This window comes from Coregonus clupeaformis, chromosome 15, assembly GCF_020615455.1.
Source record: "Coregonus clupeaformis isolate EN_2021a chromosome 15, ASM2061545v1, whole genome shotgun sequence".
In the NCBI taxonomy this organism is placed as follows: Eukaryota; Metazoa; Chordata; class Actinopteri; order Salmoniformes; family Salmonidae; genus Coregonus; species Coregonus clupeaformis.
The window spans coordinates 38,859,520-38,878,201 of record NC_059206.1 but is presented as its reverse complement, the minus strand read 5'-3'; the positions used below and the strand labels follow the sequence as shown (position 1 = coordinate 38,878,201).

The window sequence follows — 18,682 nt, the reverse complement described above, 5'->3', positions numbered from 1 at the left end:
CCCTCATTTTGTCTGTCATAGTTGACGTGTACCTATGATGAAAATTACAGGCCTCTCTCATCTTTTTAAGTGGGAGAACTTGCACAATTGGTGGCTGACTAAATACTTTTTTCCCCCACTGTATATATATACACACACAAATATTACACACACTCCACATAAGCCAATACATTGCTCATCCAATTGACAGCCTTTAATACAATACACATTTAACAAGGACAAAGGTTTTGAAAAAGCACAACTGCTTTATTTTTTCTCTAAATAAGGAAAGGGCGAATATGATCGCATATCTGAAAAGATAAACATCAGGTAGGATAAATAGACCGTATGATCAGTTCCAGAATGCACTGGTCCTCTGACAAATGAAATACGTATCCTAAAAGTACCAACAAAAAAAGCATCAGGGCGATATCTTGGTGTAGGTACAGTAATGAGTGAAGACGAGAGAAGGCGGAAACTAAATGCAGTTCCTCAGGTGTGTATAAGCCGTTTCAGTGTACACCTTCCAGTCTCTGTCCAAAAACTGACAGGGTCCTGTCACAGCAAAAAGCACAGAAGAGAGGGGCAAAAAGCCATCACAACGTCCAATAAGCCAGTCCACCCTGTGAGAACATCATAGTGACCATTTATCCTTTGATTTGTGATACAATATATGAATCAAACATACGTTTTTAGACTCCCACCCTCCCCGACCGACCGTAACTCTGAATATAGTTGAACAGGTATGCATCATGTACAGACGTCAGTGAAACACTGCCATAAAGATGAGTCTGAACATTTTGTAGTGTCATGGATCATTAATACGCAGTAACATTTATAACCAGTTATGACATTGGAATAGTACGTTTCAAAATGAGTGACTTTTTTTATCACAGATGATGCCAACAGTTCATATTTTTAAACAAAACAGAAATGCTTTAATATTCCTTCTTCAGGGAGCCCAAAACAACTGCAGCGTTCACAAAAAACCTACGCAAAGAAAGTACATTAATTCATCAAGCAATTCTAAACTCTGTTGTCATGAAATTGTAACATAAAAATATATATTTGGACCCTGATTGAGAGTTATAGTTAGGCTGCGTTTATTGCTAGCGCCACCCCAGAGATCTTACATGGTGCTGAATGTTCACTAGGGAGGTGTGCCTACTCATTATTTCACTAACCTCTCCTCCTTTCCATCGAGTTGTTAAAAAAGAAAAATACAGAAAAGTGTTTAATAGGTCTAGGAGCAAAAGCAAAAACACTCTAGGAGAGGGAATATAAAATCACTTGACATGTATCAGATGTGAATTCAGATTTCAGCTATTCATTTCAATCAGCTATTGGGATCATACAGTAAGTCAATGAAGCCTGTCGTCACTCCCAAACACTATAGATACCCCTCACTCCCCAACACTATAGAATAAACCACATTTTTTGCCAGCTCGGTTGATCAAAACCACACACTACAACAGCAGTGTCCGCTGACTTTTGAAATGTTGCGATAGGATCCTGGATTAGGCCCTACGATTATCACACATTCAGCACATCACATGCACACACTGCATTAACGCTAGGATAGCTTCAAATGAGGCAAGAAGATGATTTCTCTAAAATGTCCTAGTTTTTGCTTCTGTTTACAAAACACATGAGAGCGACAGAAAAAAAGCAAATAAACAGCCTTTTAAAAATAACAAACATTTTCTAAAAATCTAAGCAGTTTTGTCACAGTTCACGAGCTGTGTGAAGTACCCCAGGGGTCTCTCAGGGCGACACGCCCTGGTTCACACATTTCCATGTTTACACACAATGATGTCCTTAAAATCAGGGTTTGAAGTCCTTTAATAACAGAGCAAATAGGCAAATACTTTTTTAAATATTATTTTTAGATTAAAACTCCACAGTTACCAGCAAAAAAAAAAAAAGTGGGGGAAAGGACACGTTTTTTTTAACACTTACAGATTTGCTTTCTTGTGCTGACATGTCAAGTGTCTGCCTCTTCTACTGGGGTATAGTCCAAAAAAGTACAGTTTGGCAAAAAAGGGGTGAACTAGGAGAGTGAACTGTCTGCAGGAGCTGTTCGTTTCCTTTTTTGGATACAGAGCAACACAGAAAACGTGAATTTATTTTCTATTTTTTTTGTTACCATTCTTCTCTCGAAAAGGACAATGTTAATAAATAAGGAGGACCTTGAAGAGTCTGCTTAGAGGAGTGTCCCAAACTATTGTGTCTATGTATATATATATTTATATATATATATTTATATATCTCTATACGTGGTGTTTAATAATAATAATAATAATAATAATAATAATAATAGTGTCCGGTTCTGACAGTTCGGGGAGTTGGTGGAGTATGCCTGCCTGCTCCTCAGTTTGGCGCCCGATCTGGGGGTTGGCGATAGAAGGCTGAGAGGTGGGCTGAGAGAGGGTGCAGGGGGTTGTGTCTTCCAGAGGCAGGTTGGGTGGAGGTTAAAAGGTGGTTTAAGGTCCTTTGCCATGCCTTGCCCTCCACTTTGACAGCCTGGGGTTTGATGGCTCAGGTGCATGGTGCTGGTTTACCCTGCCAGCCGGGAAGGGACTCCTGGAGTTTGCTGGTCATCAGGCCCCACGACAGCGCCTTCCCCTCACCCACCAGCTGGCGCCTATCTCGCAGGGCTTTACTCTAAAACACGAGAAACGCAAGGTTATCATTTCATATAGTTTTCAAATGGACAACAAAAACAATAACACTAATGTCACAAGGGAGGGAAATAGTTAAAACAATCACATTTCAAAACAGTCTAATAGCAAGAATTGGACACCATTAGGGAAAAAAGCTATTATCAAGCAACAGTTTATTTGCTACAAGTATTATGCACTGGAGAAGATTAATAAATTTTTTGTGTAACATAAACCGCTGGAACATTTGAACACATTCAAAGGAAAATCCAGTGCAATCACGTATGAACTGATTGCTGTGTATTATCAACATGACCCTCTTGCATCCAAATTGTAAATATTAGAGGTAAATATGTATGACATTTGATTTTCAGCATTTATTTGTAGCCTACAACATTTGCTTTGTGCATTTAATTGTGATCATGTACTGATTTGTGATTTTCTGTGATAACATTTGCTTTGTGCGTCTAATTTTGACAATGTACTGATATGGGATTTCATGTGATATTTGTTTTGTGCATATGTGATAATGTACTGATATGTGATTTTATGTGATTAACTATGTATTTATTTCCTTTTGTTTCCATAAATGAAAATTAATTAAATTAACGTAAGCTAGAAACACTTGTGCAATGCATCGGATGATTGATTGTTCGATGTCTTTGTACTTGTCCCTATCCAAATAATAATACAAATATACCAGTAAATGATACTATGTGCCTACAAGATTAGGCTACCTACAGTGGGGGAAAAAAGTATTTAGTCAGCCACCAATTGTGCAAGTTCTCCCACTTAAAAAGATGAGAATGGCCTGTAATTAGGTACACGTCAACTATGACAGACAAAATGAGAAGAAAAAAAATCCAGAAAATCACATTGTAGGATTTTTTATGAATTTATTTGCAAATTATGGTGGAAAATAAGTATTTGGTCAATAACAAAAGTTTCTCAATACTTTGTTATATACCCTTTGTTGGCAATGACACAGGTCAAACATTTTCTGTAAGTCTTCACAAGGTTTTCACACACTGTTGCTGGTATTTTGGCCCATTCCTCCATGCAGATCTCCTCTAGAGCAGTGATGTTTTGGGGCTGTCGCTGGGCAACACAGACTTTCAACTCCCTCCAAAGATTTTCTATGGGGTTGAGATCTGGAGACTGGCTAGGCCACTCCAGGACCTTGAAATGCCTCTTACGAAGCCACTCCTTCGTTGCCCGGGCGGTGTGTTTGGGATCATTGTCATGCTGAAAGACCCAGCCACGTTTCATCTTCAATGCCCTTGCTGATGGAAGGAGGTTTTCACTCAAAATCTCACGATACATGGCCCCATTCATTCTTTCCTTTACACGGATCAGTCGTCCTGGTCCCTTTGCAGAAAAACAGCCCCAAAGCATGATGTTTCCACCCCCATGCTTCACAGTAGGTATGGTGTTCTTTGGATGCAACTCAGCATTCTTTGTCCTCCAAACACGACGAGTTTAGTTTTTACCAAAAAGTTATATTTTGGTTTCATCTGACCATATGACATTCTCCCAATCCTCTTCTGGATCATCCAAATGCACTCTAGCAAACTTCAGACAGCCTGGACATGTACTGGCTTAAGCAGGGGGACACGTCTGGCACTGCAGGATTTGAGTCCCTGGCGGCGTAGTGTGTTACTGATGGTAGGCTTTGTTACTTTGGTCCCAGCTCTCTGCAGGTCATTCACTAGGTCCCCCCGTGTGGTTCTGGGATTTTTGCTCACCATTCTTGTGATCATTTTGACCCCACGGGGTGAGATCTTGCGTGGAGCCCCAGATCAAGGGAGATTATCAGTGGTCTTGTATGTCTTCCATTTCCTAATAATTGCTCCCACAGTTGATTTCTTCAAACCAAGCTGCTTACCTATTGGAGATTCAGTCTTCCCAGCCTGGTGCAGGTCTACAATTTTGTTTCTGGTGTCCTTTGACAGCTCTTTGGTCTTGGCCATAGTGGAGTTTGGAGTGTGACTGTTTGAGGTTGTGGACAGGTGTCTTTTATACTGATAACAAGTTCAAACAGGTGCCATTAATACAGGTAACGAGTGGAGGACAGAGGAGCCTCTTAAAGAAGGTCTGTGAGAGCCAGAAATCTTGCTTGTTTGTAGGTGACCAAATACTTATTTTCCACCATAATTTGCATGTAAATTCATAAAAAATCCTACAATGTGATTTTCTGGATTTTGTTTTCACAATTTGTTTGTCATAGTTGACATGTACCTATGATGAAAATTACAGGCCTCTCATCTTTTTAAGTGGGAGAACTTGCACAATTGGTGGCTGACTAAATACTTTTTTCCCCCACTGTATGTCTATGAGCACCATTTGATTAAAAACAGCTCCCTAGGTAAGTTTAAAGACAAATTCATCTTGTGATCAAAGAAATTGTACCTCAGGTACCACATTACTGGTTATAACTCAATATGTTCATTATGAATTACAATAGTTCATAGCAGTGCATCCAGTTGAGTTCATTCAGAGCCATATATAGAAAGTTCAGGCCAACTTTAACAACTAGACAATAGTTGCTTCTTGACAGACATGGAGAGTTGAGGTGCTGACAGTGGCGATTGACACCACGACACCTGTTAACAAATCAAATTGAGGTCATAATCAACGGAAATCTACCATCTTTGACAGAAATGGCAACTACCAAACTCTCCATATATGGCTCTGATTACATACATTTGCACATTGGATTGGACTGAAGAAAAACAAAAAACGAAATGGATAAAAATCTAATTACCTATATTTACAGTGGGTGGCTCACCTTCATGCCATCCTCCGGCCCCTTGATGGGGGGCTCGGGGGCTGAGGGGGGGGTGGAGTGGGGGGGCTCGCGCCCGGGATTGGGGTAAGGTGGGGAGCGGATGATGACTGTCTTGTTGACCTGCATGACAGGTCTCTGGATGGGGGTGGGGAAGGGGCCGGTGGTGGGGGGACGCATGTGCATAACCATGCTGCCCTGGGGAGGGGGAACCTGGTGGGGGGACACGCACACTGTTAGCATGGCAACACGTCTCAGTATATATGCATGGTTATCTTTCTTTAGGCAAATATTGAGGGGGTTGCGGAGATGTGTGCAAAGCTGTAAATATTTTCCACAGAAAGAATTCCTAAATAAAATTGCTTTATGCTTGTGACTCAAACGTACACTAAGGTCTTGAGTGGCCGTTGTGCCATTGTGTGAGAGCAGTTCAGGGTAGCTGCATGTCAAAACTGATTAGTCATTAAAATGGTGCAACAACATCACAGTGATTTGAACAAGCAGAATGATTGAGTGTGTGAGGTTTCTATAACCTTGCCGTGGAGGGGGCACAGCAGGGCCTCAAACCAGCCGGTGGCTGGGTCTCTGTAGCAGCAACTACAGGTCAGGCCAGGGCCACTGCAAGCCCAGCCTCGCTGCTGAACGGCCTGCATGGAGGTCGTCTTCTGTTTCCAATGAAATGGGAGGGGGAGGCTATATGAGTGTGTATGGGCAGCTGGGATTGTGTGTCAGGACCGTTTGTGTGTGTGTGTGTGTGTGTGTGTGTGTGGTGGGGGCGTGCCCGCTACTGTAAGAGCCTGTAAAAGTGCCTGTAAAATTGTGTTTGTGTGTATGAAAGCGTGTGAAATGGACTGGAGGACCTTGATTGTTGGTTGACCTTGTTGTTGATTGTAGAGTGTGAACAGTAACTAGTACTAACAAGGTGCGTGTATGTACCTAATGTGTGTATGACTATGTGTTGGTTCATACCTGCTGGGTGTAATGCCCAGGCAGAGGGCCAGACTGCTTCCCACTGGGGCTGGCAGACCCTGGTCTGAGGGGAGAGAGAGGGAAAGAGATAGATTTACCATTAGCTTCCAATTACACTTTAATGCCATTATATGATCACTAAATGTTTGTTTAATTAAATTTTGGACAGACTAAAAGTAAAGTTAAATATTTTACTGGCAGCGAACCATGTAGAATCCTTTGGCATGTTACAATCAAATGAACACGTTTATAAAGATATGAACTAAGAGTAGACGTTTTGTGATCTAACATAAGTTTCAGGCTGACATTTAGCTGTTCCAGCTCACCTGTTGTATCCTCCAGGCATGCCCTGGCTGTGATTGGGCTTGTCAGAGAACTGGAAGCCTTTCATTTCCATCTGGGAGGTCTGGAGAAGGACAACAAACAAACATCCACATTAAATATACAAGTAAGAACATCTCAATGCCATCTATGAAATGTTGTGGCATTAAAGTGATAGTTCACCCAAATGCCAAATTCACTACAGTTGTTCCTTACCTTGTAAGTAGTATACGGACCAGCAGACATTGGGAAATTCTGAAAAAAATTCAAGTAATTTTGTCATTTAGGTGAACTATCCCTTCTATTTCAAAGGGATGGGTTTCACTACATTCAATGTGCATTTTTGTTTGTTTATACATTAAATGTTTCCAAATCCGACCTAAAGCTAATATTTACCAATCAATAGGGTAGTTAAGCTGTAACATTGTTGGAAGAGACACTTGGTGGGTCTGTGGAGCTCACCTCTCTGCTGCCGGTCATGACGGGGGGCTGGGAGCCAGGGGGGAGCATCCTGCGGGCGGCTCCCACGGAGAGGTTCTGGCCCTGCTGGAGCTGGATGGACTGGGGCAGGATGAGGTGCTGCTGGGCAGAGCCATAACGCAGCTGGGAGCCCGGCAGGGGCATGGTCACCTGGCGCAAGAGTGAGAGAGGATCATTGTTTTGGCCTTTAAAACATTGAATAAAGAGAGTTAAATTTTTTCCATTAGAAGCCAAGCAAACTGTTTTCCTTCAAATTAATAGTGTGCCACCGACAGAGTTGCTCCCCTTACCTGGATGAGCTGGGAGTCCATGAGCTGGGAGGAGCCCATGCCAGGGCCCTGGTTCATCTGGCCGTCGTAGACCATGGCCTGGCTGCCGTTCATGGGCTGGTAGTGGGAGCCCGACTGAGGCTTGACCATGTCCGATGGCTGCATGCCCGGGAAGGCCGAATAGGGCCCCTTGAGGGGGCCACCGCCTGACAGCACCATGGGGTTAGGCTGGGACAGATTGGGGTGCATGTACACCTGGGACCTGAAGGGGGGGATGGAGTTGAACATCTCCTGGGACTGGGAGACGGGAAGGCCTCCCCGGAGACCAAGTTGGGCCTGCAGAGAGGTGTGCAGGGAGATGGGGATCTGCTGGGCAGCAGCCGCTGCCTGCGTGCACACACAGGAAGGAGTGAATTATAATATTACAGTTTACTTTCCCCCCTCATTGGCACATTTTCGTGACAAATTGGACATCATCACAAATTGCCATGCAAAATGCCATTACTGCCACAGCAAAATCAAGCATTTTGGCAACTACCACAAAAAATCCAAATCCAGGAGGGACTGATTATTGCCCAAAATAAAAACTATATAAAGAAGAAAAATAATTGGAATAAAATCCTGTACAAGCCTATACTTGTACCTGTTGGTAGCTCTGCTGCTGGGTCATGGTTGGGGGCACCAGACGAGGCTGGCTGGGAAAGACATGGCCGTCCAGATACAGCGGGGGGACATGGTTACCTACAGAGATGGAAATACAATTGTTATTTCAAAGTTATAAATAATAATAATGCACAGATGTACATTTCATACAATGTACAATGCAGAGTCTTGGGCAACTATAGCAATAATGTCTATGTTAATGTGTCTGAGTGTCCTCTTACCCTGCATGGACATGGAAGGCGCCACGGAGGCCACGGGCATGGGGGGCATGGACACCCCTCCGAAAGAGCTGTAGCTGACCCCGCTGGAGGAGCCCACGCTGCAGGGGGGCTGGGCACCAGAGGCCCCCCCACCAGGAGAGCCCTGCTCGGGGAGAGATTGGGAGTTCTCCCACGCCTTACGGGCCGACTCCATCTGAGGAAGAGGGGACGAAGGGAGGGAAATGCTCAGTGAAAGTAAACTAATGTTTATTTGATCTAATCTTTACTTAGCCAGGTAGGTACAGTTGAAGTCAGAAGCTTACATACACCTTAGCCAAATACATTTTTCACAATTCCTGACATTTAATCCTAGTAATAATTCCCTGTCTTAGGTCAGTTAGGATCACCACTTTATTTTAAGAATATGAAATGTCAGAATAATAGTAGAGAGAATGATTTATTTCAGCTTTTATTTCTTTCATCACATTCCCAGTGGGTCAGAAGTTTACATACACTCAATTAGTATTTGGTAGCATTGCCTTTAAATTGTTTCACTTGGGTCAAACGTTTTGGGTAGCCTTCCACAAGCTTCCCACAATAAGTTGGGTGAATTTTGGCCCATTCCTCCTGACAGAGCTGGTGTAACTGAGTCAGGTTTGTAGGCCTCCTTGCTCGCACACGCTTTTTCAGTTCTGCCCACACATTTTCTACATGATTGAGGTCAGGGCTTTGTGATTGCCACTCCAATACCTTGACTTTGTTGTCCTTAAGCCATTTTGCCACAACTTTAGAAGTATGTTTGGGGTCATTGTCCATTTGGAAGACCCATTTGCGACCAAGCTTTAACTTCCTGACTGATGTCTTGAGATGTTGCTTCAATATATCCACATAATTTTCCTTCCTCATGATGCCATCTATTTTGTGAAGTGCACCAGTCCCTCCTGCAGCAAAGCAACACTACAGCATGATGCTGCCACTCCTGCGCTTCACAGTTGGGATGGTGTTCTTCGGCTTGCAAGCTCCCCCTTTTTCCTCCAAACATAACGATGGTCATTATGGCCGAACAGTTCTATTTTTGTTTCATCAGACCAGAGGACATTTTTCCAAAAAGTACGATCTTTGTCCCCATGTGCAGTTGTAAACTGTAGTCTGGCTTTTTTTAGGCGGTTTTGGAGCAGTGGCTTCTTCCTTGCTGAGCGGCCTTTCAGGTTATGTCGATATAGGACTCGTTTTACTGTGGATATTGATACTTTTGTACCCGTTTCCTCCAGCATCTTCACAAGGTGTTCTGGGATTGATTTGCACTTTTCGGACAAAAGTACATTCATCTCTAAGAGACAGAACGTGTCTCCTTCCTGAGCGGTATGACGACTGCGTGGTCCCATGGTGTTTATACTTGCGTACTATTGTTTGTACAGATGAACATGGTACCTTCAGGCGTTTGGAAATTGCTCCTAAGGATGAACCAGACTTGTGGAGGTCTACCATTTTTTTTTCTGAGGTCTTAGCTGATTTCTTTTGATTTGCACATGATGTCAAGCAAAGAGGCACTGAGTTTGAAGGAGGGCCTTGAAATACATCCACAGGTACACCTACAATTGACTCAAATTATGTCAATTAGCCTTTCAGAAGCTTCTAAAGCCATGACATCATTTTCTGGAATTTTCCAAGCGGTTTAAAGGCACAGTTAACTTAGTGTACTTCTGACCCACTGGAATTGTGATGCAGTGAATTATAAGTGAAATAATCTGTCTGTAAAGAATTGTTGGAAAAATTACTTGTGTCATGCACAAAGTAGATGTCCTAACCGACTTGCCAAAACTATAGTTTGTTAACAAGAAATTTGTGGAGTGGTTGAAAAACTAGTTTTAATGACTCCAACCTAAGTGTATGTAAACCTCCGACTTCAACTGTAACTGAGAATGACATTTCTTTAACAAGATTAGTGTTTAGAGATGTCTGGAGTGTGGAGAGTGTGAGGCAGTGGGGTGTGTACCTTGAGTGTGAGGTCAGCGCTGGGGAAAGAGATGGGGTTGAGGTTGATGCCAGGCTGCAGGTGGTCTCTACGCAGCATGGGAATGGCTTGGGTCAGGGCCGGCTACCCACACAAAGGTTATTAACACATCAACAACTAGCCAATTACATATTTTTTGTCCATTTTACATCTCAATTATGATATTTATTTCATCAAGCACTTGAAGGATTTATTTTAATAGCCCACCCTATAATCATGAGGTGACAATGGGAACCCAGTAGAACTCAGTGTATCTGTACTCACGTTGCTGGCGAGGGCGTCCTGCAGCTTGGTGACAGGGTTGGACACAGGCACTGGGGTGGAACCGGGTGGCAGGCTAAAGTCAGAGTCCTTGGCGCTCACACCAAACTCAATGGGTGGCACGGGCAGCACCGTGTCCACGTGGAGGTCCACGCCGTTGACGGGCGTGATGGGCCTCCCCTCCAGACGCTCCACACCCTCTGAGCCCTTGCGGTGCTTGAGTGAACGCTCGTTGCCGATGGGGCCGGGCTTGTGCTGCTCCTTGCTCTGCTCAGGCCCCGCATCAGAGTCCTCAGAGTTGGGCTCGCTGCCTGTGAAGGAGACCTGCTTGGTCCACGAGTCCCCTCCAGATGACTGGACTGACAGAGCTGAGGGAAGGAATAGAACAATGTAAGAACCACTGTATTATGCTATACAGTTGACAGCACAATAATGTTGACAACACAAGAATGTTCCTTTGTAGTTTGGAGGCAAAAGTAGAGTTTGGGTAACAGAGTAAGTTACTCTCAGTTATCAGATGGGGTGGAAGATGAAGTGTGTGAAGGCTGGGGTGTTGCCCGTACTCCTACCTGAGCTGTTAGTCTCCCAGATCTCTGTGCCCAGGTTGTTGGCAGAGAGTCCCTCTTCTGGCTGATCCATGGTCATGCCACCCTGCTTCTTGGCAAACCGCGGGGGCATCTTGGAGGTGATCGGTCTGTTCTTTACTGGAACCTGCAGTGTGGCAAAGGAATACTTTTTTTTCATAGATTAAGTACAACACAGCACCTCATGTCATGTACAACTATACTTACCATAATATACGATTGAGATATACTGCACTGTTGGAGCTAGAAACACAAGCATTTCGCTACACCCGCAAAAGCATCTGCTAAACATGTGTATGTGACAAATAAAAATTGATTTGAGATATTTATGAAAAAACACAGTATGTTGTTTGACTCCATTTGAAAGTATTTAGATTTTACTCATTTAGCAGACGCTCTTATCCAGAGCGACTTACAGTTAGTGAGTGCATACATTTTCATACTCAAAACTGGGTCTATTATCTAGACACCCAAAGCTCTTCTGCCGATTGTTACAGATTTATTTAAAAATGTTTCAGGCTTATTTGAATGTTCTGTCAACTCACCGGAGCTCCTTGTTCCTTTCTCCTCCTGTCGTCTTCCTGTGGGCGCCGCTGCTGTTTCTTGGACAGGTCTTGGAACCCATCTGGACTAGGACCCCCAGAATCCCCCTCAACTGGAAGACAGACACATGTTTGCCACATTAAATCAGTATGTGGGCCGCATCTGGCCCACGGGCCACCAGTTTGAGACCCCTGGTTTAGATTTTATTTGAGCCGTGCTTTAATATGACTAATGTATGTGTTACTATGAGGTTGGTGCCTGGCATACTCACTGGGGTAGCTGTTGAGGTCGTACTGGTTCAGTGGTTTGACCATGTCTCCCTTCACAGACCTGGGCTTCAGCTCCTTGTCCAGCTTCTTCCCCGAGGGTTCGTTGGGCTGGTGGCCCTCCTCAGACTGCTCAACATTGTAGACTTGGCCTGACTCCTCTGGGCTCCTGCTGGAAGAAGGGAGAGACATTCCATAAGTCAGGTGTTACCATTTAAACGTATTACTATGCGAAAGTGTTGCTAAGGGTTGTTTTTAAAAGCTACAGTATATTGATGCCTTGACGATGTTTTGAAACAATAGGTCAAGAAAAAACTATATCAACAGTTTTGTTGAATGTTCTCGCACCAAGTTAGCATAAGCCAAAGTTAGCACAGTACTCACCTATTATGGTTGGAGGACCCTCCGTTCTGCCAGCCGTCGTTCCTGTTGCAGGAGGGCAGAGCGTTAGGGTTCTCTGAGGAGCGTGTCATCTTGTTCCCCTCCAGCTCTCCCTTCCTGTTCTGCCGGTCCACCAGGGGGCGCTGGCTGGAGAAACTCCTCTTGGCCAGCTCCCTCTTTTCCCCAGACCCAGGCTCCCCGTGGCCTGAGTCTGAGTGCACATCTCCCCCGTGGGCCTGCTGCTGCTGCCCTCCACCACGCTTCTCCCTCCAGTCGCTGAAGTCGCTGTTCTCCGAGCCAGTCTCCCAGTCCTCCGCCTGGCCGTGCTGACCACCGGACCTCCCTCCCCCTCCGGAGTAGTGGCCACTGGGCCAGCCGTCCTCTTTACCTCCCTCCTTGGAGCGGCCCGGCCAGGGGTTGGCAAATCCTTCCGATCCGTTGATGTACTCGTCGCTGGTCCACTGGCCGCTGCCGGGCTCCCGCTCTTGACGTAGTCGGCGGAAGCGCGGGGGCTTGTCCTGGCGTGGCGGCCGCCTTCTTCTCAATGGCTGTTGTCCAGGGTTGTCGTTGTCTATGTAGTACTCGCCCTCCCCGCTGCGGTCCTCGGCACCGTTCTCCATGAAGGAACCAGTAGAGCCAGTAAACTTGGGGGTGTATTTGAAGGGCTCACGCTCTGCAGGTGGTGGAGGTCTCCTAGAGTAAGTCTCGGTGCCTGGGCCGTAGCCATTCTCCTGCATGGGCCCACCGCCACTGCCGAACTGAGTCCCCCGCCCCCTCCAGGTGGAGATGTCTCTGGAGCCGTTGTTGAACCCTCGGCTGGTGTTGTAGACCCTGCCAGTGTCGAGTCTGGGAGGCAGCGAGCGGCCGAAGCCTCCGAACCCCTTACTGCTGGCTTTGGCCTTGTCGCGGGCGTCGCTGGCCGCCTGGTCTTCCGTGTACACCTTGTTGGACCTCCAAGAGTCTCGGTCGGCCTTCCTGGTCTCTCCCTGCTCTGGGTAGCTGCCACCCTCTCCATTTTCAGAGCCCTTCTGGCGCCGCCGCTTGGGCAGCTCCTCGTACTCTGAGGTCTCGCTCAGAGTCTCGCTGACGTTGCGCCTCCTCGGCTTCCCCCTCTGCAGGTCCTCCACCTTGACAAAGTCCCTGGGCAGTCCTCTGCCTCTGCCTGGTCTCTGGGCTCCAGTGGCGTCCCTGCTGTTGATATTGTTGTTGTAGCCTCCTCTGGGGTTCTCTCGGCCTCCCCGGCCACCACGGTCTCCTCTGGAACTGAACTCCCTGAAGCCACCACGGCTCCGACCTCTACCCGTTCCCCTGGCTCCGGCAAAGGCCTGCTCCTCATCGATGAAGATCCAGTTGTTGCGTCGTGGTGCACCAGGCTCCCTGCTCTCCTGGCTGTCTCTGGAGGACTGGCTCTTTCCGCTGTCCCAGCTGTTCTCCTTCGGCAAATCCTCACTGTGGGTACTGGCTGGCCGCTCTACTTTAGCAGGAGCTAGTAGTTGGTGTTGCTTCTCTTCTGGCTGCTTCTCGATAGCAGGCGAGGCCGAGCGTCTGTTACTTAGTAGGGGCTGGTTGTCTTTCTTCAGGTCATATACGTTGGTGAGCACCTCCTTTTCCAGGCGGTAAGGGACTACCTTCTCCTCAGGCTCCACTTTGGGCTTCTCGTTCTCCTTGTCCTCCACTTTGAGGGCCTTGAGCACAGGCTTCTTTATGGGACCGGTCCGGCGGGTCAGGGTCCTACCGCCGGTCTCAGAGGGCTGGCTTACACTGCTGGCAGGGGAGCTGGAGCCATGATCAGATCGCTGGTTCTGAACACCAACACTTTCCTTCTTCTGGCCTCCATCTCGCCTCCGGAAGTCTGAGTCAAAAACATTTTCTTTGGAGGTGTCGAAGACTTCGTTGCGGGGGTCAGTGCTGTCCTTCAGGTACCTGTCTTTGGGCTCCTGTTTGGGGTAGTCGCTGTCTGCGTGCTGCTGCTGCTGGGGCCGGCTCGGGGCTGTGGAGAGCAGGCCTTGGTCGTGCGGGTGGTGATCCCTGTCGGGGCCTTTGCTCTGTTGGTAGGCCTGATGGGAGAGGTCACCGGAGGGGTTGTCTAGGCACTCTTTGCCCCTCTCTTCGTACAAGTCCTGCTGGGAGCAGGTCCTGTCACTCCGGTCGTCTGGCTGGCTCCTGTCTGAGCTCTCGTGCTGTCTCTGGTAGGGTGGGGTGAAACTGCGAGGGGGGTAGCCATCTTGGTTCCACACAGGGTAGGGCTCGGTGGAGGGGGCCCTCCTCTCCTGATGCATGCTGGGATGGCAGCCCTCGTCAGAGGCGGACCCTGGGCTGTTCAGGTGGTCTGGCTGCATCATCGATTTCATAATTCCTACGCAAACACAGAGGGGTATTCTACAGTTAGAGATGATACAAATGCAGGATTATTTGGAGATCCATATCAGTCTATAAAGTTTAACCAAGATGTCACTACACTAAAAAGTGAATTAGGAAATCAAAATCAGGAAATTCATCATTCCCTTTAGTAAAACAATACTATTTTCTCAGGTTTCACCTGAAGAGTGGACAGCGTTGGGGTAGTAATCCACAGGGGAGAGGCCCTGGGCCATTCGGGGGTCCATGAAGGGGGGCATCATCATCCAGCGGGGGTCGAAGCCCAGCACGTGTGGGGGGTAGTACCCCCTCGGGGGGTGGCTGGAGCCAGAGGGGGCGGGGTGGCCAGACTGCTGCTGCTGCCAGTGCTGCATTTTATACACTTGGTCCTGAGAGGGGGAGGGGACGACACAGAGCATGAACCAATTATGTTTACACACTGGTACAATTATTCACCTCACATAAAAGTGACTAGATGCATTTAAAGAAGTGTACTATATGCAGCGAGTGGTTCTTTTCTGTTTTGTCAATTGCCTATTGCTGCGCATCCACAACATAACTAATTAAAACACTACACAACAGAATAAAACAAGCACACCCTTAGGCAACCTTCATTATACCCTCCCCTTTCCAGTCAGGGAGGTGGCAACCGTCGCTATGGAAAACACCTGCTCCTGTGAACTGACGGGCCTTTCTCAAGCCGCTAATCCTGTCAAGAATTAGGGAGGGGATTAGGAAATTAGGGGCTTGAGGGAAGGGGCTGCTGGGAAAGCATCAGATGGCATCGGCCGGGCGGCTCACCTGCTGCTGCTTTTGGAAGCGAGGAGGGAGGGGCTTGGAGGCCTGGTGGTTTGCATAGTCAGGCAGGGGAGAGGTGGGCTCGGCCCCGCCATCGTCCTCACTGCGGTAGGGGGTGAAGCCCGAGGTGCCCTCTTCCCTGTAGTCCTGCTGGCCTGGGGAGTGCTCCGAGGGACACTCAGCGTCTGGGACAGGAGAGGAGAGGGACCGGGTTATAATCCCACTTTTACATAGCTACCCATGTTTCCAGTGTTGACATGTTCGCTGTTTTCCAGCCAAATTGGGCATGGAAAATGATGTCGCAGGTGAAAATGCATTGGCCGCGTGTTTTTTTTTTTTGGGGGGGGGGCTACTTCTAAATTACACCGCGGCTGCCATGGCATTTCTCTTTTTAAAAAAATATACAATTCACTGTGACCTGCTGCTGCTGACTATCAGGCAGTGAGCAAGCTGTTGCGTTGAGAGCACTGGTTGAGAGAGTGCTGCAGCAGAGGCAGCTCAGTCACGGAGACTGTGTGATTGTGTTATCACTGGAGTGATTGCAAATCAATTTGTGCCACTTGTGTAGCCTACCTGGAGCTGGCAAACTGACTTAATAGCCTATAACTCAGTTTGTTGTTGTAAGCCTTGTGTTATTATGCAATTATTAATGGCCATGTTTAGTTAATTAAATTGGAAGTTATCAATTGTGATCATGGTCACAGCTCTATGGCAAATGTATCATTCTCCACATTTAATGTTTAATTGTGGACTTTTCCCTGAAATTAGATGTTGGCTTATCAGGGGCTATAGGCTACCTGCATCTAGCTCAGCAAACCATGGCAAAATTGAATTGCAATTATAAACCCAGATTTGAGTCAGTAGCTTATTCCTATTGAAATAAGACAATCTCACAAATTGGCCATTTATAATGGTTTGTAGTCTTAACATATGGCACATAATAACAGCACAGTTGACAGAAAATATAATTACAATTATAAACTGGGTGGTTTGAGCCTTGAATGCTGATTGGTTGAAAGCCATGGTATCTCAGACGTGTACAAGGGGAATGACAAAAATATACTTTTTACTGTTCTAATTACATTGGTTACCAGTTTACAATAGCAATAAGGCACCTCAGGGGTTTGTGGTATATGGCCAATATACCACGGCTATGGGCTATGTCCTAAGAACAGCCCTTAGCCATGGTATATTGGCCATATACCACACCTCCTTGGGCCTTATTGCTTAATCATAGCAGTCAAAACAAGTTAAATCGACATCCATTGATGGAAAAGGATCTGGAGAGTTTAATAAAGGCAATTTATATTTTCTCTTGCAAAATATTCTTAAATTCGCAAAAATTATTATTTGGATGGAAAACCGAATTTAGCTTCTTAGCCTACGTAATTAAAAATGACGTCGTCGATATTCCTTCTTAATTTGCTGAATAACGTTATTGGAAAAGGGTTTATTGGATAAATGCGGCAACTCCTCTCTTGTTGCAAAACATTTTTGGGGCCTAGTTTTCAGGCCTTGTGGGCGGGTTTTCAGAGGTCATTGGGCTAGAAATTTTAGCTAGACATGGCAATCCTGTATGTTTCCTACATGTCGTTCAGTAAAAGCCATTCAGTAAAATGCTCAATTTCAACGGTAAGTGCACACTATGACTGAGAAGGTCATTGTTGCATTTGCAAATGAGTATTTCTCAACTGACCAACCTGAATAAATACATGTTTACTAAACAAACAGTTATGACGGTTTGGTGTTACCTTTCATGCCGTATTGCCAGCTCTCCGGGTGGTTTTTGCTCTCTCTCCTAGGGGACAGTGCTGCCTCCTTGCTCTCTGCATCCTTTGCTCCCTCCTCAGACCTCAACAACTGTCTCTCCGTCTTCCCAAACCTCTCGTCTAGCCTCTTGAGCTTCTCGGCGCAGGCGGCCAGTCTCTCCTCACGGGCGAGTCTCTCCTCCTCCTCCCTGCGACGGCGAGCTCTCTCAACTGCCTCCGAGAGTTCCGGTGACACAAACTTGGCCCGGGCTGGGCCCTGGGTCTGGCGCTCCTCCTGGTTGTCCAGGGGTTCACCCTGGTGGGCCATGCCCGGCCCGGAGCTCTTCTGCTGGGCCTGGAGACGGCACAGAGGAGGGTTTGGGTGTTAATATGGGGCCAGTGGGAGGACTTTCCATGACTACATTGGGTTCTGTGTACAATGGACTTACGCTTCGAACACACCGACTGCATCATTGCGTTTTGGTACACCAGAAGTACATTAATTTCCAATGGAATGCTGCGTTTGCCTTGCAGCATTGCGTTGCAGGCAGTTGCAGTGCGTTCTGTGTGGTGCATACGTTGGATTTATCAAACGTATGCTTCAAACTGTGTGCGTAAACAGGTTGACAGAAATGGTAGCAGAAGGTGAATGTTGAACCTTTGTTGCACATATATCTAGATGATGCTGCATACTATTTTGCGCAATGACGCAGTCGGTGTGTTCAAAGCATTAGGACACACATATATAAATGTGACTGGTGACTCAAGTGTTCTCTTCCTACAGGTGTATGTACTCTGTATGCTTTAATGCCTAAACATTAGTTAATCTTACTGTGATCTCTAGCATATCTCCATATGTGCTTCTGCATTTTTACCCTGGAGGTTGTAATTAAACATTCACTTTGTCATCACTACGGTAACGCCAAGGCGATTTGTTAAGTCTTATTTCAATCAAGGGTTATTGAGAATAGTCATTACATTTTACATTTTAGTCATTTAGCAGACGCTCTTATCCAGAGCGACATACAGTTAGTGAGTGCAAACATTGTTTCAAGACTTTAAGACCACTGATAGGTGAAATGACTGGACAGGCTTCTGCCTTATTTCTTGAAACTCAAAACTTCAGAGATCAGCGGTATTGAAGAGGCTAGGGGGACCAGGCAAGGGTAGCAGTCTGAGGTATAGTGGACGCAGGTACGACCTTACCTGTGGTTCTCCAGAGGGGAACCTGCTGTTGGTCTTCCTGTGGGCCATCTGCTCCTGGTAGGCCTGGTAAGCTTCCTCCTCAGGACCCTCCTGGGGGTACACCCCCTCTCCTGAGCTCAGCGACAACTGGTGCTCGCGACGCTGGTTCTCCCATTCAGCCCTGGGTCAGAGATAGAGCTCACAATCAGTCACTGCTA

The 18,682-nt window shown here is 46.4% G+C and overlaps 1 protein-coding gene across 9 annotated transcripts in view; it reads right to left on the bottom strand.

Annotated features, from left to right (window-relative positions):
* Positions 1 to 178: 178 nt before the first annotated feature.
* Positions 179 to 18,682, bottom strand: part of LOC121582475 (protein PRRC2B) — a 34,405-nt gene continuing 15,901 nt past the window's right edge. For 2 of the 9 annotated variants that reach the window (XM_041898280.1, XM_041898281.1), the window contains exons 11-30: positions 18,486 to 18,645; positions 17,283 to 17,634; positions 15,535 to 15,716; positions 14,915 to 15,122; positions 12,379 to 14,731; positions 12,000 to 12,166; positions 11,731 to 11,840; positions 11,171 to 11,312; positions 10,605 to 10,969; positions 10,323 to 10,424; positions 8,348 to 8,540; positions 8,107 to 8,204; positions 7,485 to 7,850; positions 7,177 to 7,344; positions 6,931 to 6,969; positions 6,720 to 6,799; positions 6,394 to 6,457; positions 5,958 to 6,089; positions 5,428 to 5,637; positions 179 to 2,643 (exon numbers count right to left, since the gene is read on the bottom strand). In XM_041898280.1, the coding sequence (XP_041754214.1) occupies positions 2,518 to 2,643; positions 5,428 to 5,637; positions 5,958 to 6,089; positions 6,394 to 6,457; positions 6,720 to 6,799; positions 6,931 to 6,969; positions 7,177 to 7,344; positions 7,485 to 7,850; positions 8,107 to 8,204; positions 8,348 to 8,540; positions 10,323 to 10,424; positions 10,605 to 10,969; positions 11,171 to 11,312; positions 11,731 to 11,840; positions 12,000 to 12,166; positions 12,379 to 14,731; positions 14,915 to 15,122; positions 15,535 to 15,716; positions 17,283 to 17,634; positions 18,486 to 18,645 (5,617 nt within the window). In that variant the 3' untranslated portion in view covers positions 179 to 2,517. Of the gene's footprint in view, positions 2,644 to 5,403; positions 5,638 to 5,924; positions 6,090 to 6,393; positions 6,458 to 6,719; positions 6,800 to 6,930; positions 6,970 to 7,176; positions 7,345 to 7,484; positions 7,851 to 8,106; positions 8,205 to 8,347; positions 8,541 to 10,322; positions 10,425 to 10,604; positions 10,970 to 11,170; positions 11,313 to 11,730; positions 11,841 to 11,999; positions 12,167 to 12,378; positions 14,732 to 14,914; positions 15,123 to 15,534; positions 15,717 to 17,282; positions 17,635 to 18,485; positions 18,646 to 18,682 lie in introns of those variants that run through there. The other 7 variants (XM_041898282.1, XM_041898284.1, XM_041898285.1 and 4 more) reach the window with 7 other exon arrangements.